This window comes from Anomaloglossus baeobatrachus, chromosome 7 (assembly GCF_048569485.1).
Source record: "Anomaloglossus baeobatrachus isolate aAnoBae1 chromosome 7, aAnoBae1.hap1, whole genome shotgun sequence".
NCBI classification, from domain to species: domain Eukaryota; kingdom Metazoa; phylum Chordata; class Amphibia; order Anura; family Aromobatidae; genus Anomaloglossus; species Anomaloglossus baeobatrachus.
The window spans coordinates 132,256,473-132,284,348 of NC_134359.1; the positions used below are offsets into that span (position 1 = coordinate 132,256,473).

At 43.2% G+C, this 27,876-nt stretch overlaps 1 protein-coding gene across 2 annotated transcripts; it reads left to right on the top strand.

Moving 5' to 3' along the window:
- Positions 1-1,280: 1,280 nt before the first annotated feature.
- Positions 1,281-27,363, top strand: FAM237A (family with sequence similarity 237 member A). Of its 2 annotated transcripts, none has more exons than XM_075319000.1 (3): positions 1,281-1,364; positions 18,521-18,935; positions 27,092-27,363. In XM_075319000.1, exons 2-3 carry the CDS (start codon positions 18,536-18,538, stop codon positions 27,223-27,225), a joined length of 534 nt encoding a protein of 177 aa, XP_075175115.1. In that variant the 5' UTR covers positions 1,281-1,364; positions 18,521-18,535; the 3' UTR covers positions 27,226-27,363. The 2 variants fall into 2 exon arrangements, with proteins under 2 accessions (XP_075175115.1, XP_075175116.1); XM_075319001.1 differs by lacking the exon at positions 1,281-1,364 and adding an exon at positions 12,924-12,984.
- The last annotated feature ends 513 nt before the right edge of the window (positions 27,364-27,876 follow it).

Consider the following 27,876-nt stretch of genomic DNA (forward strand, 5'->3'; position numbering starts at 1 on the left):
AACGGCTGGATGGACGGGTCCCGCAGCCGGCTGCTGTGGTTTCTCCTGGATGGTTGGTGGTGGCTGCTTTTCCCTGCACCTTTGTGTATGTTCGGCTCCGATGGCTTCCCACCGGTAACCCGCTCCCCAGCGTATATATGTACCGGAGGAGCCCTTTTGCCCACAGGCTCTGGCCCTTGGAACTCTAGCTGTGGCGGTAGCTGTATTTCCTTCTGTTGGTTGGACGGTTGCCTTCAATCGGGTCTTGGCTGTTAGGAAACCCCTCGGGTTCCGGTCACTGACAGATTTGACCTCTAATGGCGACTGCAAGCCTGGTCGGGGTCCGTAGACCCTGCCTGTGTGTGCTGGCTTCACTTCGCTCCCCGGTTCGGTACCGGTGGGCCACCGCCTGTCCCCGGTCATACGGTTCCGCGTTGATCTGCCTCTCCTGCAGACGGCCACCACCGTCTGCCAACCTTGCTCTTAGTGCCCGGGCCACACACACAGACATGGTCAGTTCGCTCCTCCACTTCCACTTCACTTCTCACACTTCCCTAACTGTTCTCTCCACTCACTGATCTGATCCGACTTCCTTTTCCCATCTCCAGGACTGTGAACTCCTCAGTGGGTGGGGCCAACCGCCTGGCTCCACCCCATCTGGTGTGGACATCAGCCCCTGGAGGGAGGCAACAAGGATTTTGTGTCTGGCTGATGTGCCTGTCTCAGGGTGGGGGTGTATGTTGTAGTACCTGTGACGACCTGGCTAGTCCAGGGCGCCACAATTATAATGCATTATCTTTCTTCAATGTATATTGCTCTAAATAGTGGAAATGGAAACCTATATTACTATGTATTATGGCACGAGTATTGGCTGTGATTAGTGTAGATTGCTGTATGTAGAGATGCATTAGATCTTCGCACTGCAGTCAGTGTAGATTAAGCAGCACGCTTAGCTCTTCATTTGCTTCTGGTGTTTTTTAGGATTTAAGCCTTCCTGGTGGATTGGACTCATGAAAACAACATGAAAATAGCCCCTGATGACGGAAGTTTGACACCAGGGTGCAGCTAATGATCTGACCCCAGCTTAAGGCTCAGCCACACATTACAGCTAAATGAAGCTATCTGCGAAAGACCAGAGGCAATTCCATATAGTCCTGAGCTAATAGAGGATTACCTGGTATTAACCAAGGAAAAGAGAAATCACTGCAGAGTGCGATCTCCAGATGGGTGGACGATCCTCCCGAGCTGTGACGTCCAGGAGAGGGCCCGGCACTCCCCCTCCTTAAAAAGAGCAACTGAAGCCTGGAGAGTGGAGGAGCAGACTGGGATCAAGGGCAGCTAACAAGTCACCTCAGGGTTAAACGACCTGACAAAGACTACACAAGGTAAGAAGCCAATGTGGCTATACTGTGCAGGGACAGAGAAAGCTGGAGGGGTCATTGTGCACAGAATAGAGAAACAAGAAGAGGCATAAGAAACATCTGGACTGGAGGAGAAAGAGTTAAGAAGCCATTATAAATAGTATTTTATAACTCAGGGGAAGACTGAAGTATTAGAAAAGAGGAAAGAGTTAATAAGTTGTTATACACAGATACTGTATAACTCAGGGTGGAGTATAACATCTGGAGAAGGGAAGACTGAAGTATTAGAAGTTTTAGAGAGAAAAGAGTTAATAAGTCATTATACACATATATATGTCATAATGGACTATAACATGTAGAGAAGGGAAGTCTTTGAAGTGTTAGAACTTATAGAGAGGAAAGAGTTAATAAGTCATTATACGTAAATATAACTCAGTGTGGAATGTAACATCTAGAGATGGGAAGACTGAAGTAAAACATACAGAGGAAAGAGTTAATAACTAATATCTAGAGAAGGGAAGACTATGAAGTGTTAGAACTTATACAGAGGAAAAGAGAAATCATCATAAAGAGACATACCTAATGGTGGAGTATAACAAGCAGAGAAGGGAAGAGTATGAAGGGTTTCAACTTGTGCAGAAGAAAGAGTTAATAAATCATTATAAACAGATAATTCAGGGTGTGGTATAACATCTAGAGAAGGCAAGACTATGACGTATTAGAACTTATACAGAGGAAAGAGTTAATAAGTCATTATACACAAACATAACGCAGGGTGGAGTATAACATCTAGAGAAGGGAACACTGAAGTGTTAGAACTTAATAAGGTGATGAACATCTGTATTATAACATCTACAACTGGGAAGACTCTGGAGAATGAGAAGTTCTAATACAGAGGAAAGATTGAAAAGCCAATATAAGCAGTGCCTGTAACTCAGGGAGCAATATTAGAGAACAGGAGCAAACACTGGGAAATAGAGAGGACTGGAGAGCAGAAGCTGCTAGTCCTGGCTGTGCAGGCATCCACAGCATGTGGAGAGGTGTGGGGTACGTGGGTGCAAGTGGTGAGAAATAGATCATGTACAAGTCAGGACAAGAGATCGTGGTGATTAATATCTGGAGGACGATTCATGGTAAAAGGAATTATTGTAATCTAATAGAATATGGATTAGAAATCAGAATGTTATGAACTGTAGAGATTCAGCACCATGAACAGTGACAATTATACAGAGGAGCCATGCTTTTCAGTTCAGCAAGTTAACTCCTACAGAAAGTGACAAAAATATCAATTCAAAGCTGATATAGCAGATGAGTATGATATTTATATATCTAGCAAATATCGATCGATCAATATATCAGCTGTATCTCTCCTGTCTATATTATAGAAGAAACTTGTATGACCCCCTGTAGCAAATTCTTAATCTTCATTAGAAAAATATCTTTCTCTACTATTACAACTTAAAGGCAAAGATTACAGAAAGATTATGGCATTTACTTGTACAACAATAGATAAGTGCAGATTTATGAGTGTGTTTGATTTATATAGACCAGATTGTGTGTTTATAACATCCTGATACCTTACCTATGAAAGACATCTCAAAGTAATTAAAGGCACACACTATAAAATCCTACTTTTCTACAACATACTGGGATTCATGGAGCATTAGAAATGTAATAACAATTCTGTCATCACACAGACAAGCTCGAAGTCTGATTATAGAATAGGAAATGTTACACAATTGCACAATACATAATAGATTTGTGATACATATATTTTGTAGTTTGTGTAATAAACATCTATTATTCTAGTAATTAAAAATTAATTAAACAGAAACAAACATTATGTTGACACTAAAAAAGTCTCCTGAAAAGTAAAAAGGATAATTTTATCAAGTTTCTCTTGAATGCTACATGATGATTTCCCATTTTCAGCTTTGAAAAAAAACAAACCAAAAACATGCTTTGAGGGAGTATAACATTATATGAGCATATATCAAACAATGCATGGAAAATGCAGAACAGAAAGGTGGTAGAGTACTTTTAGCTTACTTGTACCAGAGAAAATAATCTTTTGCCCTTCAATTGATGAGATATTGTAAACATATCATGTACATCTTGTTTGGTTTCTTTCTAATAGCATAGGCTTAAGACACACATAAATATAATATGGTGACTTAAACACATATTCCTTAAAGGCTTATACCAAAGTATATTATTGGGATATAAGCACATTGATTAGTAAATTTCCTGTAAAGTAATTGATACAAGAGAGATTAGACAATCAACAATCACTAAGGGCCATCATCAGTAAAATAACTTATGTGAACATTTACAGCAATGTAATCAAGTGCAATCCAAATGACCACTTGGACCCTAATGGTTCATGTCATCCATAGCCTTATTTTTCAATTCAGTTTCTTACAAGTTTCTTTTGGTATTAATCGAACAATTAATTTGGTATATAATTAAAGTTTATTTAATTAGGGTTTTTTTTTGTTATAAATGGAATCAAAGTTGATAGATTCTGGTGGTTAATCCTGAGGTATTCATGTCAATACTAGTTTAAAGGTCTATATCACTAGTCCCCAACCTTTCTTATCACATTCAGGTCTGTTAGATGGTTGCGAGCCACATACAGTTGGATACCTCCCACTTACACCATAGTGACACTGAGAGCCCCAAAATGGCGCCCAAAGCTTCCCAACAGAAAGAACACCGAAACCAATCTTGTGACCCCCTCCCTGGCAGCATACTTACATTCAGGGGTTCCGACTTTCCCCCATTAAGGTAGTCTAGAGACAAGCTCACTCACCACACTATCACACGCAGCTTCAAGCACCCCTCTGTCAGTATCATCCTATCTCCAGTTTACTATATTTACCCCCAACAGTATACGCTCTTCTGTGCAGTACAACTTACAAAATGTACCATCTGAAGATATTCTATTCATAGTTTGCTAGCAAGCTGCCACCAGCCACACAACATGGTCCAGCGAGTCACATTTGCCTCCAGAGCCACCAGCAGTTGGGATCCTTTGTCTACGTGATTTATGACAATTAAATTAAATACCCAAACTAACATTGTATGAAACAGTGACATAAGAGCATAGCCGGGAACAATATTTTGATTATATAAATGGTTTGCTATAGATATGTTATAATTGAAACATCATTTTGATTACCATGAAAATTCAAAAGTCTCTGCTGTCATTATGGGATGTCTTGTACCTTCCATTATCTGTGGCATAGCAGATTATTCTATTAAAAACTTTACACCATGTGAACATATAACGTCAGCACTTATACTATACTATGCTATTTAGTATTGACCTGAGGTATTCATTCATATATTTTAAGATCACTAAAATACCTGCTTGAAAAAAAGATCCTGTAAGCAATACTTCCAGAGACAATTGTAACCAAAAAAAGGAAAGACAGTGTATGTAGTCTCACTGCTTACTGCTTTTCCCTATGAAGAGTCAATAGTCCTTTGGGATTATACCAATGGCCATTCACAGATGTCAGTTCTGTGCTAATGACTTTCAAAAGACAGAAACACATCTGGACATATGGGACAGCCACTGATTAGTTAATGTCTGGAGTATGTTAAGGCCTCTTTCTGAAGAAAAACGTTTACTTAAAAGGGTTGTTTGGTCTAAAACAATAAGAGTGCAGACCCTCTATGTGTCGCTCTATGTGACTGCAGACATGTGAATCCTCATATCGCTCGCACTGTGCGCTGTGAGGGTCCGCTGGTGCCAGAGCCGGAAACGGCGGTCACATGGTCGGAAATATGTAATATGCAGACTCCCGGCTTGGATCTGACTGTTTCCGGCCTTGCTCAATGCATGTGTTTTATGCGAGGTTGGAAACAGACCAATGCACGATTGGTTACAGAAACATTCCCTCGGCTCTCCAGCAGCTATGATAAAAGCCATTACTGCAGACTGAGGACCTTCAAGGAGCACCATCCACAAAATAGGATAAGTCTGAGCAAGGTCCTAATAACACCATTATCATATATATTTCCCAATATATGTAAAATAATGAGAGAATTTGCTATACAGACATTGATTTTCTTCCCTCAAGCGCATTTATTTCAGACAACGTCTGTTGTAGAATTGTATTCCTCTGACCAACTTTAAAGATTTCCACTACCGTACTCAAGACTCGAATTAAAATTAAACATTATATACTCCCCACCTGCAGTGGTGCGGGTCCAGCGATGTCTACACCTCTGTTTCGGGCGGGTAATGAGTCTTGTTGTGTCACATGGCAGTTGCATTCAGTGAGTGGCCAAACATCCATCTTCTGTCAGGGTGGGTGTCCGCTCTGATGAAATAGTGAAGGCTGCAGACAAACAGCGTCTGCTCATTGGCTGCAGCTGGCACCTAACAAAACAATGTCATATCACACTCTGAACAGCGGTGAAGACATTGCCGGAGCAGCGCCACTGCAGGAGGTGAGTATACACTGTTATTATTGTAATTGGGGTCCTGTATTGAATAAGCTGGGGTTGCCCACTAGTGGAAAGAAGGGAATTTTGTTACTTACCGTAAATTCCTTTTCTTCTAGCTCCTATTGGGAGACCCAGACGATTGGGTGTATAGCTACTGCCTCCGGAGGCCACACAAAGCATTACACTAAAAAGTGTAAGGCCCCTCCCCTTCTGGCTATACACCCCCAGTGGGATCACTGGCTCACCAGTTTTAGTGCAAAAGCAAGAAGGAGGAAAGCCAATAACTTGGTTAAACAAATTCACTCCGAGTAACATCGGAGAACTGAAAAACCGTTCAACATGAACAACATGTGTACCCGAAAAAACCCAAAAATCCCGAAGGACAACAGGGCGGGTGCTGGGTCTCCCAATAGGAGCTAGAAGAAAAGGAATTTACGGTAAGTAACAAAATTCCCTTCTTCTTCGGCGCTCCATTGGGAGACCCAGACGATTGGGACGTCCAAAAGCTGTCCCTGGGTGGGTAAAGAAATACCTCATGTTAGAGCTGCGAAGACAGCCCTCCCCTACGGGGAGGCAACTGCCGCCTGCAGGACTCTTCTACCTAGGCTGGCGTCCGCCGAAGCATAGGTATGCACCTGATAATGTTTGGTGAAAGTGTGCAGACTCGACCAGGTAGCTGCCTGGCACACCTGTTGAGCCGTAGCCTGGTGTCGCAATGCCCAGGACGCACCCACGGCTCTGGTAGAATGGGCCTTCAGCCCTGATGGAACCGGAAGCCCAGCAGAACGGTAGGCTTCAAGAATTGGTTCTTTTATCCATCGAGCCAGGGTGGCTTTGGAAGCCTGCGACCCTTTGCGCTTACCAGCGACAAGGACAAAGAGTGCATCGGAGCGGCGCAGGGGCGCCGTGCGGGAAATGTAGATTCTGAGTGCTCTCACCAGATCTAACAAATGTAAATTCTTCTCATACCGATGAACTGCATGAGGACAAAAAGAAGGCAAAGAGATATCCTGATTAAGATGAAAAGAGGATACCACCTTCGGGAGAAACTCCTGAATGGGACGCAGCACTACCTTGTCCTGGTGGAAGACCAGGAAAGGAGCCTTGGATGACAGCGCTGCCAGCTCAGACACTCTCCGAAGAGATGTGATCGCTACCAGAAAAGCCACTTTCTGTGATAGTCTAGAAAGTGAAACCTCCCTCAGAGGCTCGAAGGGCGGCTTCTGGAGGGCAACTAGTACCCTGTTCAGATCCCATGGATCTAACGGCCGCTTGTACGGGGGTACAATATGACAAACCCCCTGCAGGAACGTGCGCACCTTAGGAAGCCGTGCTAGACGCTTTTGAAAAAAGACGGATAGCGCCGAGACTTGCCCTTTAAGGGAGCCGAGCGACAAACCTTTTTCTAACCCAGATTGCAGGAAAGAAAGAAAGGTAGGCAATGCAAAAGGCCAGGGAGACACTCCCTGAGCAGAGCACCAGGATAAGAATATCCTCCACGTTCTGTGGTAGATCTTAGCGGACGTGGGCTTCCTAGCCTGTCTCATGGTGGCAACGACCCCTTGGGATAATCCTGAAGACCCTAGGATCCAGGACTCAATGGCCACACAATCAGGTTCAGGGCCGCAGAATTCCGATGGAAAAACGGCCCTTGGGACAGTAAGTCTGGTCGGTCTGGTAGTGCCGACGGTTGGCCGACCGTGAGATGCCACAGATCCGGATACCACGCCCTCCTTGGCCAGTCTGGGGCGACGAGTATGACGCGGCTGCAGTCGGATCTGATCTTGCGTAGCACTCTGGGCAAGAGTGCCAGAGGTGGAAACACATAAGGGAGCCAGAACTGCGACCAATCTTGCACTAAGGCGTCTGCCGCCAGAGCTCTGTGATCGCGAGACCGTGCTATGAAGGTTGGGACCTTGTTGTTGTGCCTGGACGCCATTAGGTCGACGTCCGGCCTTCCCCAGCGGCTACAGATTTCCTGAAACACGTCCGGGTGAAGGGACCGTTCCCCTGCGTCCATGCCCTGGCGGCTGAGGAAGTCTGCTTCCCAGTTTTCTACGCCGGGGATGTGAACTGCGGATACGGTGGAGGCCGTGGCTTCCACCCACATCAGAATCCGCCGGACTTCCTGGAAGGCTTGCCGACTGCGTGTCCCTCCTTGGTGATTGATGTATGCCACCGCTGTGGAGTTGTCCGACTGAATTCGGATCTGCTTTCCTTCCAGCCACTGCTGGAAGGCTAGTAGGGCAAGATACACTGCTCTGATTTCCAGAACATGGATCTGAAGGGTGGACTCCTGCTGAGTCCACGTACCCTGAGCCCTGTGGTGGAGAAAAACTGCTCCCCACCCTGACCGACTCGCGTCTGTCGTGACTACCGCCCAAGACGGTGGTAGGAAGGATCTTCCCTGTGATAATGAGGTGGGAAGAAGCCACCATTGCAGAGAGTCCTTCTGTGAAAAGGATACTTTCCTGTTCAGGGATGTTGACTTCCCGTCCCATTGGCGGAGAATGTCCCAATAAAGAGGACGCAGATGAAACTGCGCAAACGGAACCGCCTCCATTGCCGCCACCATCTTCCCGAGGAAGTGCATGAGGCGTCTTAAGGAGTGCGACTGACCTTGACGGAGAGTCTGCACCCCAGTCTGTAGTGACCGCTGCTTGTCCAGCGGAAGCTTCACTAGCGCTGAGAGGGTATGAAACTCCATGCCAAGATACGTTAGTGATTGGGTCGGTGACAGGTTTGACTTTGAGAAGTCGATGATCCACCCGAACGTCTGGAGAGTCTCCAGCGCAACATTCCGGCTGAGTTGGCATGCCTCTTGAGAGGATGCCTTGACAAGTAGATCGTCCAAGTAAGGGATCACAGAGTGTCCCTGTGAGTGCAAGACTGCTACCACTGCCGCCATGACCTTGGTGAACACCCGTGGGGCTGTCGCCAGACCGAATGGCAGAGCTACGAACTGAAGATGGTCGTCTCCCATCACGAAACGTAGAAAACATTGGTGCTCTGTAGCAATCGGCACGTGGAGATAAGCATCTTTGATGTCTATTGATGCTAGGAAATATCCTTGAGACATTGAGGCAATGACGGAGCGGAGGGTTTCATCCGGAACCGCCTGGCCTCCACGTGCTTGTTGAGCAGTTTTAGGTCCAGAACGGAACGGAAAGAGCCATCCTTTTTTGGCACCACAACCAGATTGGAGGAAAACCGTGTCTTGTTCCTGAAGAGGAACAGGGATTACCACTCCTTCTGCCTGCAGAAGAGCATCGGCTCGGTGGGGAGGTGGGGACGTTCTGAAGAATCGAGTCGGAGGACGAGAACAGAACTCTGTCCTGTCCCTCACCCACCGGTCTGTGACCTGTGGCAGCCAAATGTCGCCAAAGGCGAGCGAGTCTGCTATCAACCGCGGATGCGGAGAGATGAGAGAGCTGAGAGTCATGAGGAGACCGCCGTGGTAGCGGTTCCTCCGGCTGCCTTCCTTGGGCGTGATTGAGCCCCCGGAAACTGAGCCCCTCTGAGGCTTTTCAGCTCTTTTGGACGAGGACAATTGGGACCTGCCCGAGCTTGGGAAGGACCGAAACCTCGACTGTCCTTCCAGGACAGCATTAATAGGGTAAGTCGCAATGCAGACATTGCGAGGTTACGGACGCCCCTGCGGCACAAATGTACATATGCTCAAGACCAGCTGTGCAAGAACAGCTGAAAAGCTTAGGGTGCCCATACGGCTGTAAATGCCGGAGCAACCGACACGCCGATAGCCTCATAGACAGATTTCAACCAGAGTCCATCTGTCTGGCATCTTTAAGTGAAGTCCCTCCACTGCAACTATAGCTCTAGCCGCAAGCCTGGAGATTGGAGAATCCACCTTTGGACCCTGGGTCCCGCGCTTGACCACGTCAGGGGGAAAAGGATAACGTGTATCCTTAATAGGTTTGGAGAAAACGCTTATCTGGTAAGCGTGGTGTTCCTGGACTGCTTCTCTGAAGTCAGCGTGGCCAGAAAAATACTCAATATACGTTTGAGCTACTGAAATGGGACTTCTCCTGCTGTGAAGCTGACTCCTCTGCTGGGGGAGCTGAGGGAGAAAGATCCAACATTCCATTGATGGACGCTATAGGATCATTCCTTATGGCGTCACCATCCGGTGTATCCGGATTGAGAGCGTTGTCAGGATCAAAGTCCTGATGAGCTACGTCTGCCTCATCATACAGAGAGCCTCCTGGGACCCCCCCCCGGAGCACCGATTTTATTCCCAATAAGGGTGGCCAGGGAGCAATGATCCAGATTGCCCATGGCCTGTCCGGACTGCAAGTCTCTATCCCATTGCAACTCCATCCCTGTCCTTGGACAGGGTTGACAGGTGGTTCCTTTGGCCACGTCTAGTAGAGACCCCGGCTGACCAAGTGCTCCAGGGGAGCATTGCACACAATGGGGTTCAGTGCCGTGGAACAGTATCACATGCAGTAAAAACAGCATCGAAAGCCTGTGTTGCTTATATGCTGCTGCCGACTAGCCATCTAGGACATAGAGCCAAGAATGGCGACCGTACAATGCAATGTATAACATACAAGCATAAAGTACAAATGAACACTGCAGCACATGCAATACAAGCAGCATAGAAAGCCTATGCCTTGGCACCCCTGCTTTTCTGCTGCTGTAGACTAGCCATCTAGGGGAATATAGCCCAGAATATCGACCATACAGTGCAATGTATAGCATACAAGCATAAGTACAAATGAACACTGCAACCCCTGCAATACAAGCAGCATAGAAAAAACCCGTGCCTCAGCACCCCTGCTTTTCTGCTGCTGTAGCCTAGTCATTCTAGGCGAAAATAGCCCAGACTAGCGATCGTACAGTGCAGTGTATAGCATACAAGCATAAATACACATGAACACTTCAGTACATGCAATACAAGCAGCATAGAAAGCCTGTGCCTTAGCACCCCTGCTTTCCTGCTGCTGATGTGTCGCCATCTGAGAGGGCATATAGCCAAAAAATAGCGACCTATGCAGTGTAAGCATAAAAATACAAATGGACAAATGCGGTATTTAGTGGGGTCAGCACTTCAGGTGCCGCTTACCGCCCGCCTATAAGCGGGTGTGTGGTCGCCCTAGTCCTGTGCCTGGTTGCCCAGAGTCCGATCTCTCAGCTCGGACTGCAGGAATGGCTGCCGGCGTCCTTCTCCAGCTCGTGTGAGTAGGGGCGGGCCGTGGGCGTGCCCCCAAGTCAGAGCGGGAAACCGGCGTCCCACAGTGTCCAGTGAGAGGGCTGGAGCATGTAAATAAGGCTCCAGCCCTCGGCGCTGCTGATTGTACAGCGTCTCTCCCCTACCCTGATTGACAGGGTGGGGGCGGGAACGAAGCGGAGCTAGGCCGCAAAAGCCGGGGACTGGATTTATAAGCGCCGCCGCCGTAAAAGCGCGGTCGGCGCTAAGTCCCCGGCGCACTACAAGTCCCAGCCGCGCCGCCGCTCCCGGAGCGTCCGGCGCGGTAGTTCCCCATACATAAAGTCACTCAGCTAGGCTGCAGTGACTGTAACCCTTTACTGTCCCCGGCGCACTAGCACACCCAGCAAGTCTGGAGTGTGCTGTGCCTGTGTGTACGGGGACACAGAGTACCTGAATGGTGCAGGGCCATGTCCCTGAACGGTACCCCGGCTCCGTATCCAGCAGGTTCAATGGGTCTGTGGATGGAGCCCGGCCTCAGGGCTTTGGGGCCGGTAAGATCCCACTTCCTCAGAGCCCCTCAGGGGGATGTGGAAGGAAAACAGCATGTGGGCTCCAGCCGCCGTACCAGCAATAGGTACCTCAACCTTACAAACCACAAGCGGGGTGAGAAGGGAGCATGCTGGGGGCCCTATATGGGCCCTCTTTTCTTCCATCCGATATAGTCAGCAGCTACTGCTGACTAAACAGTGGAGCTATGCGTGGATGTCTGACCTCCTTCGCACAAAGCAGAAAACTGGTGAGCCAGTGATCCCACTGGGGGTGTATAGCCAGAAGGGGAGGGGCCTTACACTTTTTAGTGTAATGCTTTGTGTGGCCTCCGGAGGCAGTAGCTATACACCCAATCGTCTGGGTCTCCCAATGGAGCGCCGAAGAAACCCCTTTAATCTGGGCGGACATATCATTGGTGCAGCTTGTGTAGTCGCACAGAGGTAAGGGGACCCATTACCACCTCCAAATCAACACATAGTGACTGTCATAGATAGAACTATTGTACTGCAAAGGGCCCATGTATTGTTCTTGCACAGGGGCCCTTTCTGTCTGTGTCCTCTATTGCCTTTAAGTGTCACATTCTATGAAATACAAAGTGGATGAGAGTTGAACAAATTTCATCCACAAACTGCAGACATTTTTCCACATAGGAATTTTCATAAGCAAACTCCAGTTTTTTGTGAATGTTGCTAAATATTTCCCATGGATTTACAGCAAAATCCCCAATTCCTGAATAAAAACAAAACAAAGTGTTGTAGATTTTAAGATAAAAATGTATTCTTCTATTGTCCCAGTGTGTGGTAGTCACATTTAATCAGATGTCATCCTTGGAGGCCGGGATACAGAGGCCGTGGAGGACCAGGTCCCCGTTACTATGGAGATTTACTTTCTGCTTCAGAAATTTTCCTCAGCAAATCTGCTACATGTGAATATATCCAAATGGATACTTCCCATTCAGCCTGTTCTAACCTAGTTGTCAAAGTAAATAATCTTGTATTGGCTTCATCCATACCTTTAGGTCAGGTTTACATGGTCATAGTGAAATCCAGCTCAGTAAGAGGTGACTGGTTCCATGTGCAGCTCTGAGGGCTCCTTCACATCGTGGACTATCAGATTATTAATATGCAGTCACGGAGGCTGAGATATTATCTTATTCATTTTGCGAAAAATGGATGAAATTGTACAGAATGGAAGTAAAATCCAAGTGGAAGTTTATTAAGCTAAGTAAAAAAATGGCACATGATACATAGAGACAGGAACATTGATTTGCTGGACTACAATCAATTTTCCATTTCAGTTTTCTCTGATTGTTGGATGAAAGGCTCTCAGATCTCTCACCGTCTTTGACTCCCAATGCCGCCTTTGAATAGTCAGGGTTACCTCATCGTCATCATTGTGGCGTGATGTAAAGATGACGTCATGCCAACCCTGGCCAATCAATAGCCACGCCGAGGATCCAAGAAGGTAAGAGATTCCCAAGCCTCCAGTCAAGTGGCCAGACTGACCTGCCTGATGGACTGAAGTCCAATTAATCAATATGCCCATCTGTATTCACTTTTATAACTTCTATAATTTGTCACTCCTTGTTTCATTGCAGCCATTTGGTAAATTCAAAAAGGTTAATTTTTTTCTCATTAATGTGCACTCTGCCCCCATCCCCCATCTTGACAGAAAAAAAACAGAAATGTAGACATTTTTGGAAATTTATTAAACAAGAAAAACTAAACAATCTCAAGGTCATAAGTATTCAGACCCTTTGCTCAGACACTCATATTTAAGTCACATGCTGTCCATTTCCTTGTGATCCTCCTTGAGATGGTTCTACTCCTTCATTGGAATCCAGCTGTGTTTAATTAAACTGATAACACTTGATTTGGAAAGGCACACACCTGTCTATATAAGACCTCACAGCTCACAGTGCATGTCAGCCCAAATGAGAATCATGAGGTCAAAGGAACTGCCCAAGGAGCTCAGAGACTGAATTGTGGCAAGGCACAGATCTGGCCATGGTTACAAAGGAATTTCTGCAGTACTCATGGTTCCTAAGAGCACAGTGGTCTCTATACTCTTAAATGGAAGACGTTTGAGACAACCAGAACTCTTTCTAAACCTGGCTGTCCAGCCAAACTGAGCAATTGTGGGAGAAGAGCCTTGGTGAGAAAGGTAAAGAAGAACCCCAAGATCACTGTGGCTGAGCTTCAGAGATGCAGTAGGGAGATGGGAGAAAGTTACACAAAAGTCAACTATCACGGTACCCCTCCACCAGTCAGGCCTTTTTGGCAGAGTGGCCCAGCGGAAGCCTCTCCACAGTGCAAGACATATGAAAGCCCACATAGAGTTTGCAAAAAAACACATGAAGGACTCTCAGACTATGAGAAACAAGATTCTCTGGTCTGATGAGATGAAGATATTACTTTTTGGTGATAATTCTAAGTAGTATGTGTGGAGATAACCAGGCACTGCTCATCACCTGCCCAATACAATCCCAACGGTAAAACATGGTGGTGGCAGCATCATGGTATGGGGTGTTTTTCAGCTCCAGGGACAGGACGACTGGTTGCAATTGAAGGAAAGATGAATGTGGCCAAGTACAGAGGTATCTGGAAGAAAACTTCTTCCAGAGTGCTCTGGATCTCAGACTTGGCCGAAGCTTCACCTTTCAACAAGAAAATGACCCTAAGCACACACCTAAAATAACAAAGGAGTGGCTTCAGAACAACTCTGGGACCATTATTGACTGGCCCAGCCAGAGCCTTGACCTAAACCCAATTGAGCATCTCTGGAGAGACCTTAAAATGGCTGTCCACGAAATTTCACCATCCAACCTGACCGAACTGGAGAGGATCTGCAAAGAAGAATCGCAGAGGAGCCCCAAATCCATTTTTTAAAAACTTGTTGCATCATTCCCAAGAAGACTCATGGCTTTACTAGATAAAAAGGGTGCTTCTACTCAATACTGAGCAAAGCATCTGAATACTTAAGACCATGTGATGTTTCAGTTTTTTTGTTTAATAAATTAGCATAAATTTCTACATTTCTGTTTTTCTTCTGTCAAGATGGAGTGCAGAGTGTACATTACTGAGAAAAAAATGACATTTTTTGAGTTTACCAAATGCAATGAAATAAAGAGTGAAAAATTTAAAGGGGTCTGAATACTTTCCGTACTCACTGTATGTGGATCAGCCATCATTTAATAGCTTGTTTAAAAAGGTCAGCTACACTTCTATGCTCACAACATTAATACAGTCATACAGGCACAGAGAACATCATGTTATCAGCAGGTTATCATCACAAACCTGTTTACACAGGACAACATGCTGGTGAGTTTGATTATTTTCAAGTTTGCTTAAACATCATCACTTTGCTGGTCTGTTTGGGCAAGCTGACAGTTTGACAGTTGGAAACAATCCCTGTTCATTGGCCTAAGTGGACCTTTACTGTGAAAACATTTTCTGTGTAACTTGTGTGGAACAGTGCTTTTAGGTTCACCATGCAGGAAGCTCGGGTGACTGGAAAGAACATTAAGTTATTTAATTCCCAGTTAGTCACTATATGATTACTGGAGCCAAATGAAGAGAAGATATCCTAGATGATTTTATATATATACATACATATATATATATATATATATATATATATATATATATATATATATATACAGTTAGGTCCAGAAATATTTGGACAGTGACACAATTTTCGCGAGTTGGGCTCTGCATGCCACCACATTGGATTTGAAATGAAAACTCTACAACAGAATTCAAGTGCAGATTGTAACGTTTAATTTGAAGGTTTGAACAAAAATATCTGATAGAAATTGTAGGAATTGTACACATTTCTTTACAAACACTCCACATTTTAGGAGGTCAAAAGTAATTGGACAAATAAACCAAACCCAAACAAAATATTTTTATTTTCAATATTTTGTTGCGAATCCTTTGGAGGCAATCACTGCCTTAAGTCTGGAACCCATGGATATCACCAAACGCTGGGTTTCCTCCTTCTTAATGCTTTGCCAGGCCTTTACAGCCGCAGCCTTCAGGTCTTGCTTGTTTGTGGGTCTTTCCGTCTTAAGTCTGGATTTGAGCAAGTGAAATGCATGCTCAATTGGGTTATGATCTGGTGATTGACTTGGCCATTGCAGAATGTTCCACTTTTTTGCACTCATGAACTCCTGGGTAGCTTTGGCTGTATGCTTGGGGTCATTGTCCATCTGTACTATGAAGCGCCGTCCGATCAACTTTGCGGCATTTGGCTGAATCTGGGCTGAAAGTATATCCCGGTACACTTCAGAATTCATCCGGCTACTCTTGTCTGCTGTTATGTCATCAATAAACACAAGTGACCCAGTGCCATTGAAAGCCATGCATGCCCATGCCATCACGTTACTTCCACCATGTTTTACAGAGGATGTGGTGTGCCTTGGATCATGTGCCATTCCCTTTCTTCTCCAAACTTTTTTCTTCCCATCATTCTGGTACAAGTTGATCTTGGTCTCATCTGTCCATAGAATACTTTTCCAGAACTGAGCTGGCTTCATGAGGTGTTTTTCAGCAAATTTAACTCTGGCCTGTCTATTTTTGGAATTGATGAATGGTTTGCATCTAGATGTGAATCCTTTGTATTTACTTTCATGGAGTCTTCTCTTTACTGTTGACTTAGAGACAGATACACCTACTTCACTGAGAGTGTTCTGGACTTCAGTTGATGTTGTGAACGGGTTCTTCTTCACCAAAGAAAGTATGCGGCGATCATCCACCACTGTTGTCATCCGTGGATGCCCAGGCCTTTTTGAGTTCCCAAGCTCACCAGTCAATTCCTTTTTTCTCAGAATGTACCCGACTGTTGATTTTGCTACTCCAAGCATGTCTGCTATCTCTCTGATGGATTTTTTCTTTTTTTTTCAGCCTCAGGATGTTCTGCTTCACCTCAATTGAGAGTTCCTTAGACCGCATGTTGTCTGGTCACAGCAACAGCTTCCAAATGCAAAACCACACACCTGTAATCAACCCCAGACCTTTTAACTACTTCATTGATTACAGGTTAACGAGGGAGACGCCTTCAGAGTTAATTGCAGCCCTTAGAGTCCCTTGTCCAATTACTTTTTGTCCCTTGAAAAAGAGGAGGCTATGCATTACAGAGCTATGATTCCTAAACCCTTTCTCCGATTTGGATGTGAAAACTCTCATATTGCAGCTGGGAGTGTGCACTTTCAGCCCATATTATATATATATATATAATTGTATTTCTGAACATGTTTTTGTAAACAGCTAAAATAACAAAACTTGTGTCACTGTCCAAATATTTCTGGACCTAACTGTATATATATATATATATATATATATATATATATATATATATGTATGTATGTATATATATATATATATATATATATATGCACTGACTGACTGGCTAGTTACATAATTATCCAAACATGTTAATTGTTGGGAGTACTACTCTAGTTTATTTTCTTTTATAGTGAACAACCCCTTTAAAGCAACACCATACATACAGTTGAAACCAGAAGTCTACATGCATTATCTAAAAAGACACATATGCATGTTTTTCTCACTATCTGACATGAAATCATTGCTTTTAAACTGTATGACTTTGGATATCCTTCCACAAGCTTCTCACAATAGTTGGTAGGAATTTGGGCCCATTCCTCCTGACAGAACTGGTGTAACTGAGCCATGTTTGTAGCTTCGCCCATAAATTTTTAACTGGATTGAGATCAGGGCTTTGTGATGACCACTTCAAAACATGGGCTTTGTTATCCTTAAGCCACTTTGTACCAGTTTGATAGTATGCCATACTATAATTGACCTAAAACGAGAAAGGTTTATCCTGATTTCATGTCAGATAGTGAGAAAAACATGCATATGTGTCTTTTTTAGATAGTGTATGTAAACTTCTGGTTTCAACTGTATATTTACGTCAATGTGGGGGGTGCGGCTTGTCTATGTTGGCTGAGTTTTCTCATTACAATGTTTACTGACAGTGAGGTCTCTTAACGGCTTGTCACTTCTCATCAAAGCCGGTGAGGGAATCACTGTGCTTTTTATATAGTACTATTGCACAGTGAGCAGGCATTCCTACTGAGCACACATCGGAATTTATAACCGATGCATGCTCAGTACAGCAAGAATGAGCCCAGCGCCAGAAGTGGAGGTCACTGATGATGCTTCGTTTCAGGGTGGGGCACAGGCTGCAGCAGTGACCGCAGTCTCTAAGCCTGATGACATATCGTTTAAGTATCCCAGGATTTTCACAGCATCATCAAAAAGGAAGTAGGTAAAATAAATTAAAATAAAAGCAGTTAGAGAGAGTAGTGAGGGAGCAGTACGGACTTCTAATTAAAGTGTATTGGATAAAGATTAGATTATTACAATAAATAGACATTTAGGAATAAAATGAATATTTGTTTCGGACCACCTCTTTAAGCCACTTGTCATCTTATCATTGGTGATGAATGAGCACTACCATGCTCGGGTGTTCAGTACTTCTAACAAGCAGTTAAATGCTTGGATAGGTGCCACTCCAATACCTGAGTATAATGGAAGTCAATGGGGAACTTGAGCATTTTCCAGGAAATCTTCCGGAAAAATGTTTGAGTTCCTATTAACTTCCATTATAATGGATACTCGAATTGCGCCCATCCGAGCATCTAACTGCTCTTTATGAGTATTGAGCACCCGAGCATGGTAGTGCTCGCTCATCCCAACCTATCATAAATTGATAAAGCCCGCTGTTACAGATCACAGTTTATCTGTCTGTGTCCCCTTATCAGTTGGTTTCATTGTATTTGGGGGATTCATAGAGACACTAGACCTGAAATCAAGGAATATTATTGTTTTTTGCCTGATTTAGCTCCCATGATGTGAAATTCCTGATAGTTTGGCAATAAGAGAAGTAAAGCGTTGTGCATTAAATATTTGTATTCCTAATGTTGTATCACTCTAATATCTTTTTATAATATCCTGTATCTGTATTTTATTTAAAGAGCACTGGAAGTGACATGAACACTGGACGCACGAGGCAAGCATACTGTAGCATGCAGCTAACGTGTTCACTGCTGTTCCTGGGAATAGTTTGCCTTCATACCACCTGTTGTAATGGTCAAGTTGACCCACTTGCCCTGGGTCGTGCAGATCCTCAATGTTGGGAGACATCAACAGTTAACTTACTGGAGATTCAAAAGCCCCGGATAGCTGATTCTGTGGCTGGATTTTGGGACATCATGATATATCTGAAATCATCTGATAATGATAATCATGGTAAGCTATTTTGGGAACTAGCCCAACTTTTCTGGGACATCTATGTGGACTGTGTACTCTCCAGAACGCATGGCCTGGGCAGAAGACAGTTAAATGAAGAAGGGAAGAAAATAACCAATTTTGTTTCGCAGTTCATATCAAGTAAGTTCATTGAGGTGTGGCCAAAAGAACCACAACATGTGAAATATTCATCCAACATATGAACATCTTATATGGGAATTATAGCAAGACTTTACAAAACTGACATAACAAAATACATGTGTATGGTCTATTAATAGTTGATATCAACTGCACACATTTATGTACCATATAATGATGACATATGAAAATTTGATTGTATTTCCTTCATGTCAAATATTCCAAACACCAGGCATTGTTGTCTTACCCTAGTGATGGCTCCTCCATTAAAACAAGCAAAACAAAAAGACAAACAAAAAACCCAGATGCTTGCTTATAGCAGCCACTGCATGAAAGATGTGAATAGGCAAGTTATCCACTCAACTGAATATGTAATCAAGGTGGCACTGATTCTTCTAAAGGAAAAAAAAGCTCATACCACTGCCTCTCCACCCTGGGTTAAAGGGGAGTATGCTAAGCAGGAACGTCCGACCCTATTTTTGTCCATTTTTCAAACACGTGTGCATGGAGAAGTCTTCGTCTAATAAATTATCCCCTGTAAGGCAATTTATTTTGCTTGTGTTTTTCTTTTTTTTTTTTTTTCCTAAATAGGCAAACCGATCTAATATATATATACTCTTCTTGAGTTAAAATATTATTTCTATTGTTATGTTTAAATGATTATGAACTTGTTTCCTTTGCATTATTTCAAGTCTGAATGCAATGCATTTTTTTTAGTTATTTTGACTATTGCTCATTTTCAGAAAATAAATACAAAATTTATTACTTGGAAATTCGGAGACATGTTGTCAGTAGTCTATAGAATAAAAGAACAATTTACATTTAACTCAAAAGTATACCTATGAAGAGAAAAATCTGAAAAACTGAAAATTTTGCACTGGTCTCTTAATTTTTGCCAGAGCCGTATATATAGATATATATATATATATATATATATTATATATATATATTGATTTAGTTTATTTATTATTACATAATATAGAGGTTTATAATAAAATATCTGGAAAATTTAAACAACACTATCGCTATATCACCAGTGTGCTTAGGTTTCTCCGGTTAGCTTAACTTACATTGATAGCGTAGTTTCACCCCTTAGGCTAAGTTCAGATCTCCATTAGACCACTCAGTTTATCTATTCAGTTTCAGAGACAAAAATACCTCATTCATACAGGGAACAGATCTGTCAAACGACAATCAGATATGGAAACTGACTATTGACTATGAACGGGTCTGTCGGGTTCTCATCATTGTGTGCATAATTTTGTCAGGCTGCTTTATATTCTGTACTTTTGCAGACATGATGTTCTCGAGTCTTGAACACTTTCTTCAGTTCATATCATTTAGAAATTTCTGCTCTGAGTGCTATTCCACATTGGGAAATACCAGAGTCCGAAACATAAAAATGCCTATCAAAAAAGAAAATACCCCATGCATTTCCTTTGCAAAAAAATTATATCATTTACTAACTTTGACAACTGGATATGAATATGCCTGGCAGAATATAATACATAGTTTATGGAGTCATCATCTTCCTAAATCTTTTATAAAAAAAAAATTGGTAAAATAATTGTAAAATGTTTTCTAAATTTTAGCCAGATTGAACTTTTGAAAATTCGCCAATGGTATTATTCTTGGTAATGGAGCTGTATCTCCTGCATATGGAAATGGAAACTGAAAGTGGCTCTATCAGCACATTTCATAATATAAGCTGCATATATTATTAAACACATCTCTTAAGGCCGCTTTACACGCTGCGATCTCGCTAGCGAGATCGCTAGCATGCGTACCCGCTCCCATCGGTTGTGCGTCACGGGCAAATCGCTGCCCATGGCGCACAACATCGCTTGGACCCGTCACACTACTTACCTGCCTAGCGACGTCGTTGTGACTGGCTCCGCCTCTTTTCTAAGGGGCCAGTTCGTTCGGTGTCACAGCGACATCACTAAGCGGCCGCCCAATAGAAGCGGAGGGGCAGAGATGAGCGGGACGTAACATCCCGCCCACCGCCTTTTCTCCTCATTGCCGGCGGCCGCAGGTAAGGTGAGGTTCCTCGTTCCTGCGGTGTCACACATAGCGATGTGTGCTGCCGCAGGAATGATGAACAACATCGTACCTTTCGCAGCAACGATAATTGGGAACTGGACAGCATGTCAACGAGCAATGATAAGGTGAGTATTTTTGCTCAGCGTACAGGTAAAATATATCTTTGTACCATGTTAGCCAGTAGAGATAAAAAAAGTTTGATTAAAAGAACTGAGAGTCCTCAGTAGTTGATACCTTTTAATGGCTAACTGAAAATATGGTAATAATAGCAAGCTTTCGAGACTCTCAGGTCTCTTCTTCAGGTTCAGTATAACACAAAATCTGAAGAGTCACATATTTATACACAAATATGTATAAATATGTGACTCTTCAGATTTTGTGTTATACTGAGCCTGAAGAAGAGACCTGAGAGTCTCGAAAGCTTGCTCATTAGCGGTCGTTCATACATGTCACACGCAACGACGACGCTATCGAGGCCGGATGTGCGTCACGAATTCCACGACCCCAACGACATCACGTTAGCGATGTCGTTGCGTGTAAAGCAGCCTTTAGACTTGATGTGGCTGTTGTACTTACTTTGAAAATCTGTCTTAGAAAGTCTGTATTAAAAATTTTCAAGATTTTCCAGGTTGTTATTAAAAGTAGTCCAAGTACTGCTGGACACATGCGATGATCATTTTAATACTTGGACATGGATTTTCAAAGTAAGAACATAGGTCTAAGATATCTATTTTATAATGTATGCAGAATGTATTATTATTATCATTTATTATTATAGCTCATTTATTCCATGGCGCTTTACATGTGCAAAAGGTGCATACATAATGTACTGTTAAACCTCGTAACAGGTCTACTTTAAAAGGGAAGCAGAGCAAGATTTAAAGTTAATTTTGCATTTACCATATTTTTCGCCGTATAAAACGCACTTTTCCTCCCAAACATTTTGGAGGAAAATGAGAGGTGCCTCTTAAAATCCGAATGTAGCTTACCGGGAGGTGGATAATGGGGAATAGGTGCTGTGCTGGCTGGCTGTGGTGGGTGAGATGCTCTGTCGGCGGTGCGGGGCTGTGCTGGCTGTGGCGGGTGAGATGCTCATTTGGCGGTGTGGAGCTCTGTTGGCTGTGGCCGGTGAGATGCTCTGTCGGCGGTGCGAAGCTATGCTGGTTGCCATGGGCGCTGTGTGGAGCAAGCAGTGTGGCGGGTGAGATGCTCTGTCGGTGGTGCGATCTTCAAATAATGCCCCCAGGAGTCAGCGCGTGCGCAGCAGGAGCTCTCCGACTGTTATTGAGCCGAGAGCCTAATCTGCACAGGCGAAGATTCCGGGCGGCATTATTTGAAGATCGCACCGCCGATTGAGCATTTCACCCTTGCACTGCCCTGCTCCACACAGCCAGCACGGCCCATGCCGCAGCCAGCACAGCCGGCCACACAACAGCCAGCACAGCCAGCCACACAACAGCCAGCACAGCCAGCCACACAGCAGCCAGCATAGCTAACCACACAACAGCCAGCACAGCTGGCCTCACAGCAGCCAGCACAGCAGCAAGCACAGCAGCTAGCACAGCCAATTACACAGCAGCCACCACAGCTGGCCACACAGCAGCCAGCACAGCCGGCCACACAGCAGCCAGCACAGCCAGTCACACAGCAGCCACCACAGCCAGCAACATTGCAGCCAGCATTGCCCTACTCCAGCACCTCCCCTGCCTCATGTGACCCCGCTCCACCACTGCTGTTGCACCCCTACAGTAAGAGACCACCGGAATATAAGATGCACCCCATTTTTTTTTACCTTTTTTAGCTCTATATTTGGGATGCGTCTTATAATCTGGTGGGTCTTATAAAGGAATAATACGGTATTCAGCAATTGCTAAGCAGAAAAAAGGGGCTTGTTAGAATGTAGGAAAAGGGTGCAATAAAGACGTAGTGGTTCAGAGGGGGGAACTAAGCTAGCTGAAGAGCTCCCTTTTAATAATGAAACCAATTTGAGACTCCATGGTACAGTCATGGCCAAAATTGTTGGCACTCTTGAAGTTGTAGAAAATTAAGTATTTCTCTGAGAAAACTATTGCAATTACGCTTTTTGTTATACACATGTTTACTTCTTTTGTGTGTATTGGAACAACTTTAAAAAAAAATTATAAAAAAAGTCAAATTGGACATAATTTCACACAAGACTTAAAAACTGGATCCACCAAAATTGTTGTCACCCTCAACTTAATATTTGGTTGCACACCCTTGGAATAAATAACTGCAATGAATTGTTTCCTGTAACCATACACAAGCTTCGTACACCTCTCATCTGGAATTTTGGACCACTCTTCTTTTGCAAATTGCTGCAGGTCTCTTCTATTTGAAGGGTGCCTTCTCCCAATAGCAATTTAAAGATCTCTCTTTTAGATCCAGACTCATTGCTGTCCACTTTAAAACTCTCCAGCTCTTTGTTTACATCCATTTCTGGGTGCTCCTTGAAGTATGCTTGGGGGCATTCTAGTGCTAGAAGAACCATGACCTAGGTTGAAAATCCAGCTTTTGGTACTGAGTACTGCAATGCAAAATCCTCGGCAATCTTCAGATTTTATGATGCCTTGCGCACAGTCAAATACAGATGAAGGTGGAAAGAATAATATACTAAATAATATAATTAATATATTAAAATACAGCACTGGGGGTAGAATTGGGGGTAGAAGGAAGAGTGTTTTTTTTTTCTATGCGTTTCGGAGAAAACAGTGCAGATAATGAGCTGCACACCTGATCCGTCTCAGTGTGTTACACACAATTAAGAATATGAAATATAGTTTTAAAAATTAATCTGTATGGGTTTAAGATAAAAAATCACAAATAATAGATATATACAAAATGTATTCAAGAGGAAAGACGATTCGAACCAGTAACAAAAAGGATGTATAGTGGACAAGATAGTCTACTAAGGAGATGTGCTATATTGCTTGTTATTTTCCAAACTGTACACAGTCAAAGCACCCAGTGCCAGAGGCAGCAAAACAACACCAAAACATCTTTGAACCTCCACCATATTTGACCGTAGGTACTGTATTCTTTTCTTTGTAGGCCTCATTCCATTTTTGGTAAACAGTAGAATGATGTGCTTTGCTAAAAAGCTCACTCTTGGTCTCATCTATTCACAAGATGCTTTCTCATAAAGTTTTTGGGCTTACTCAAGTACATCTGATAAACTATAGTCAGCAATAGGGTATCCTGCCATAGTGTTTCATTTCATTCAAATGTTGATGGATAATTCAAGCTGACATTGGTGCAACGTGAGCAGAACAGCTTGAATTTTTTTGGAACTTTATTGGGGCTGCTTATCTACCATCAGGACTATCCTGCGTTGAAACTTTTTATCAATGTTTCTCTGTTGTTCACATCCAGAGAGATTAGCTACAGTGTCATGGGTTGTAAACTTCATAATTATGTTGCACACCATGGACAAAGGAACATCAATATCTCTGGAGATGGACATGTAACTTTGAGATTGTTGATATTTTTCAACAATTTTCGTTCTCAAGTCCTCAGACAGTTCTCTTCTCCTCTTCCTGTTCTCGATGCTTAGTATGGCACACACAGACACACAATGCAAAGATTTAGTCAACTTCTCCCTTTTCTATCAGGTTTCAGGTGTGATTTTCATATTACCCACACCTGTTATTTACAAAAAGTTATCTATACAAAATTTTGGAAAGGTGCCAACATCTTAAACTGGTCCATTTATGCAGTTGTGTGTGAAATTATGTCCAATTTGCCTTTTTTCCTCTGTTTCTTTGTGTTGTTCCAATACACACAAAGGAAATAAACATGTGTATAACAAAATGTGTAATTGCATTAATTTTTTGGAAGAAATAATTAATTTTCTTGAACAATTTCAAGAGTGCCAACACTTTTAGTCATGACTGTAAAATGTGTAGTAGGAATGGTGGCAAAGCAAATTTTAATAGAAATTACAAATTTACATAGGTTTGCTCACCTATATACATATATTTAACTTCTAGTATGAGCAGAGATTAATATGGTTATGTTAATATATGCATTTGAGTCACTCTACTGGTCTATAGCAATAAGGACAAAGCTGGTTATTTTCACCAGAAAGCAATTTTAAAAAAAACGTAGACTAAAACTGTTATGAACAATAGTGGATTCTGCAAACTTACCAAAAGTTCAAGACAAACACTAAAGGCCCCATCACACACAGAGATAAATCTTTAGCAGATCTGTGGTTGCAGTGAAATCATGGACATATTGTTCCATTTGTACACAGCCACAAACCTGGCACTGATTGTCCACAATTTCACTGCAACCACAGATCTGCAACAGATTTATCTCTGTGTGTGACAGGACCTTAACTTAAAGGAAACAGTAAGATGAAGCGCTGAAAGCGTAGCCGATATGTCTAGAGTAGGATAAATAAGTATTTGATACACTGCCAATTTTGCAAGTTTTCCCACCTATGAAGAATGGATAACTCTGTCATTTTTATTGTAGGTACATTTCAACTGTGACAGACAAAATCCAAAAAGAAAATACATTGTATAATTTTTAAATAATTAATTTGCATTTATTGCATGAAATAAGTATTTGATCACCTACCAACCAGCAAGAGTTCTGGCTTTCAAAGACGTGTTATTTTTTCTTCAAGAAGCCCTCTTACTCTGCACTCATTACCTGCATTAATTGCACCTGTTTGAACCCGTTACCTGTATAAAAGACATCTCTCCACACACCTAATCAATCACACTTCAACCTCTGACCTTGGTCAAGACCAAAGAGCTGTCTAAGAACCTCAGAGACAAAATTGTAGACCAGCACAAGGCTGGCATGGGGTACAGGACAAAAGGCAAGCAACTTGGTGAGAAGGCAAAAACTATTGGCACAATTATTGGAAAATGGAAGAAACACAAGGTGACTGTCAATCTTACCTGGTCTGGGGCTTCATGAAGGTCTCGCTCCATGGGGTAAGGATGATTCTGAGAAAGGTCAGGAATCAGCCCAGAAGTACATGGGAGAACCTGGTCAATGACCTGAAGAGAGCTGGGACCACAGTCTCAAACATTATGGTTAGTAACACACTACACCGTCATCTATTCAAATCCTGCAGTGCACGCAAGGTTTCCCTGCTTATGTCAGCCCATGTTCAAGCCTATTTGAAATTCCCCAATGACCATCTGGATGATCAAGAGGAGGCATGGAAGAAGGTCATGTGGTCAGATGAGACTAAAATAGAACTTTTTGGTATCAACTCCACTCGGGAGGAAGAAAAAAGATGAGTACAACCCCATGAACACCAACCCAACCTTGAAGTTGGGGGTGGAAACATTAACCTTTGGGGGTGCTTTTCTGCAAAGGGTACAGGACGTCTGCACTGTATTGAAGGGAAGATGGATGGGGTCATGTATCGCAAGATTTTGGCCCACAACTCCCTTCCCTCAGTAAGAGCATTGAAGATGGGTCATGACTGTCTTCCAGCATGACAATGACCCAAAACACACAGCCAGGGAAACTAAGGAGTAGTTCTGTAAGAAGCATTTAAAGCTCCAAGAGTGGCCTAGCAAGTCTCTTGAACTGAACCCAATTGAACATTTTTGGATGGAGCTGAAACTCAATGTTGCCCAGGGACAGCCCCAAAATCTAAAAGGTCTGGACAAGATCTGTATGGAGAAGTGGGCAAAAATGCCTGCTGCATTGTGGGCAAACATGGTCAAGGAAACGTCTGACCTCTAATTGCAAACAAAGGTTTCTGTGCCAAATATTAAGTTCTGTTTTTCTATTGTATCAAATACTCATTTCATGCAATAAAATGCAAATTAATTATTTAAAAATCATACAATGTGATTTTCTGGATTTATTTTTTTATTCTGTCTGTCACAGTTGAAGTGTAACTACAATACAAATTACAGACCTCTCCATTCTTTGTAGGTGGGAAAACTTGCAAAATCAACAATGTATCAAATACTTATTTTCCCCTCTGTAGGTATGAGTTCAGAATATCATAGTAGAGTAAGATAATTACATTTGTTCAGGTTTCCTGCAAGCTACAGATGTGTTGATGACGTATGTAGAGTTATTGTGAACATTGCTTCATTGTGTTAACTCTTTTCTTCCAGAAACATTTTCCCACAATCGAAGGTCTGTTTTACCGGATCAAAAAGAACTCATTCAGCAGTTAATAGGCATCCAAATAAACAAAAGAGAATCCAGACTACTCAGAAGCATCAAAAGAGGGATCAAGAGGAAGTAGTTTTAATGAAAGTGAAGCCAAAGCTGCATATTTTTCAGACCATTAATTGTAATGAACATTCAGAGAAATGAATAGCTGTCATACATTGAATTTCAGTTTGCACTTGGATACATCTGTAAATTAATTTGTTTGATACAAATGCCTTACAAATAAATATGTTCAATACATGTATCTGGTTTCTTGACTTAAAGGATATGTTCATGTTTATGACTTTGTCCCACAAGAGTATTGATTCATATTCTGTATAAAAATGGTCCTCTGACCGGCTCCTCAACATTCTGTTGCTGCTCATACAATTGGACATTTTTTGTGTCAACTGTTTCTAAAAGCAAAAAGGACATTTTTTTGTTGTAGCTCTAGATCAGGGGTGGGGAACCTTTTTTCTGTCGGGGGCCATTTGGAAATTTCTACCAACCTTCGGGGGCCGCACAAAATTATCAATGTTTAAATGACCCTGCTATATTGGGTGAAGCAATTAATTAACTGGGGGCATGGGGCTGGGGGCACAGACACCACACGCGGGGCTGGGGGCACAGACACCACACGCGGGGCTGGGGGCACAGACACCACACGCGGGGCTGGGGGCACAGACACCACACGCGGAGCTGGGGGCACAGACACCACACGCGGGGCTGGGGGCACAGACACCAC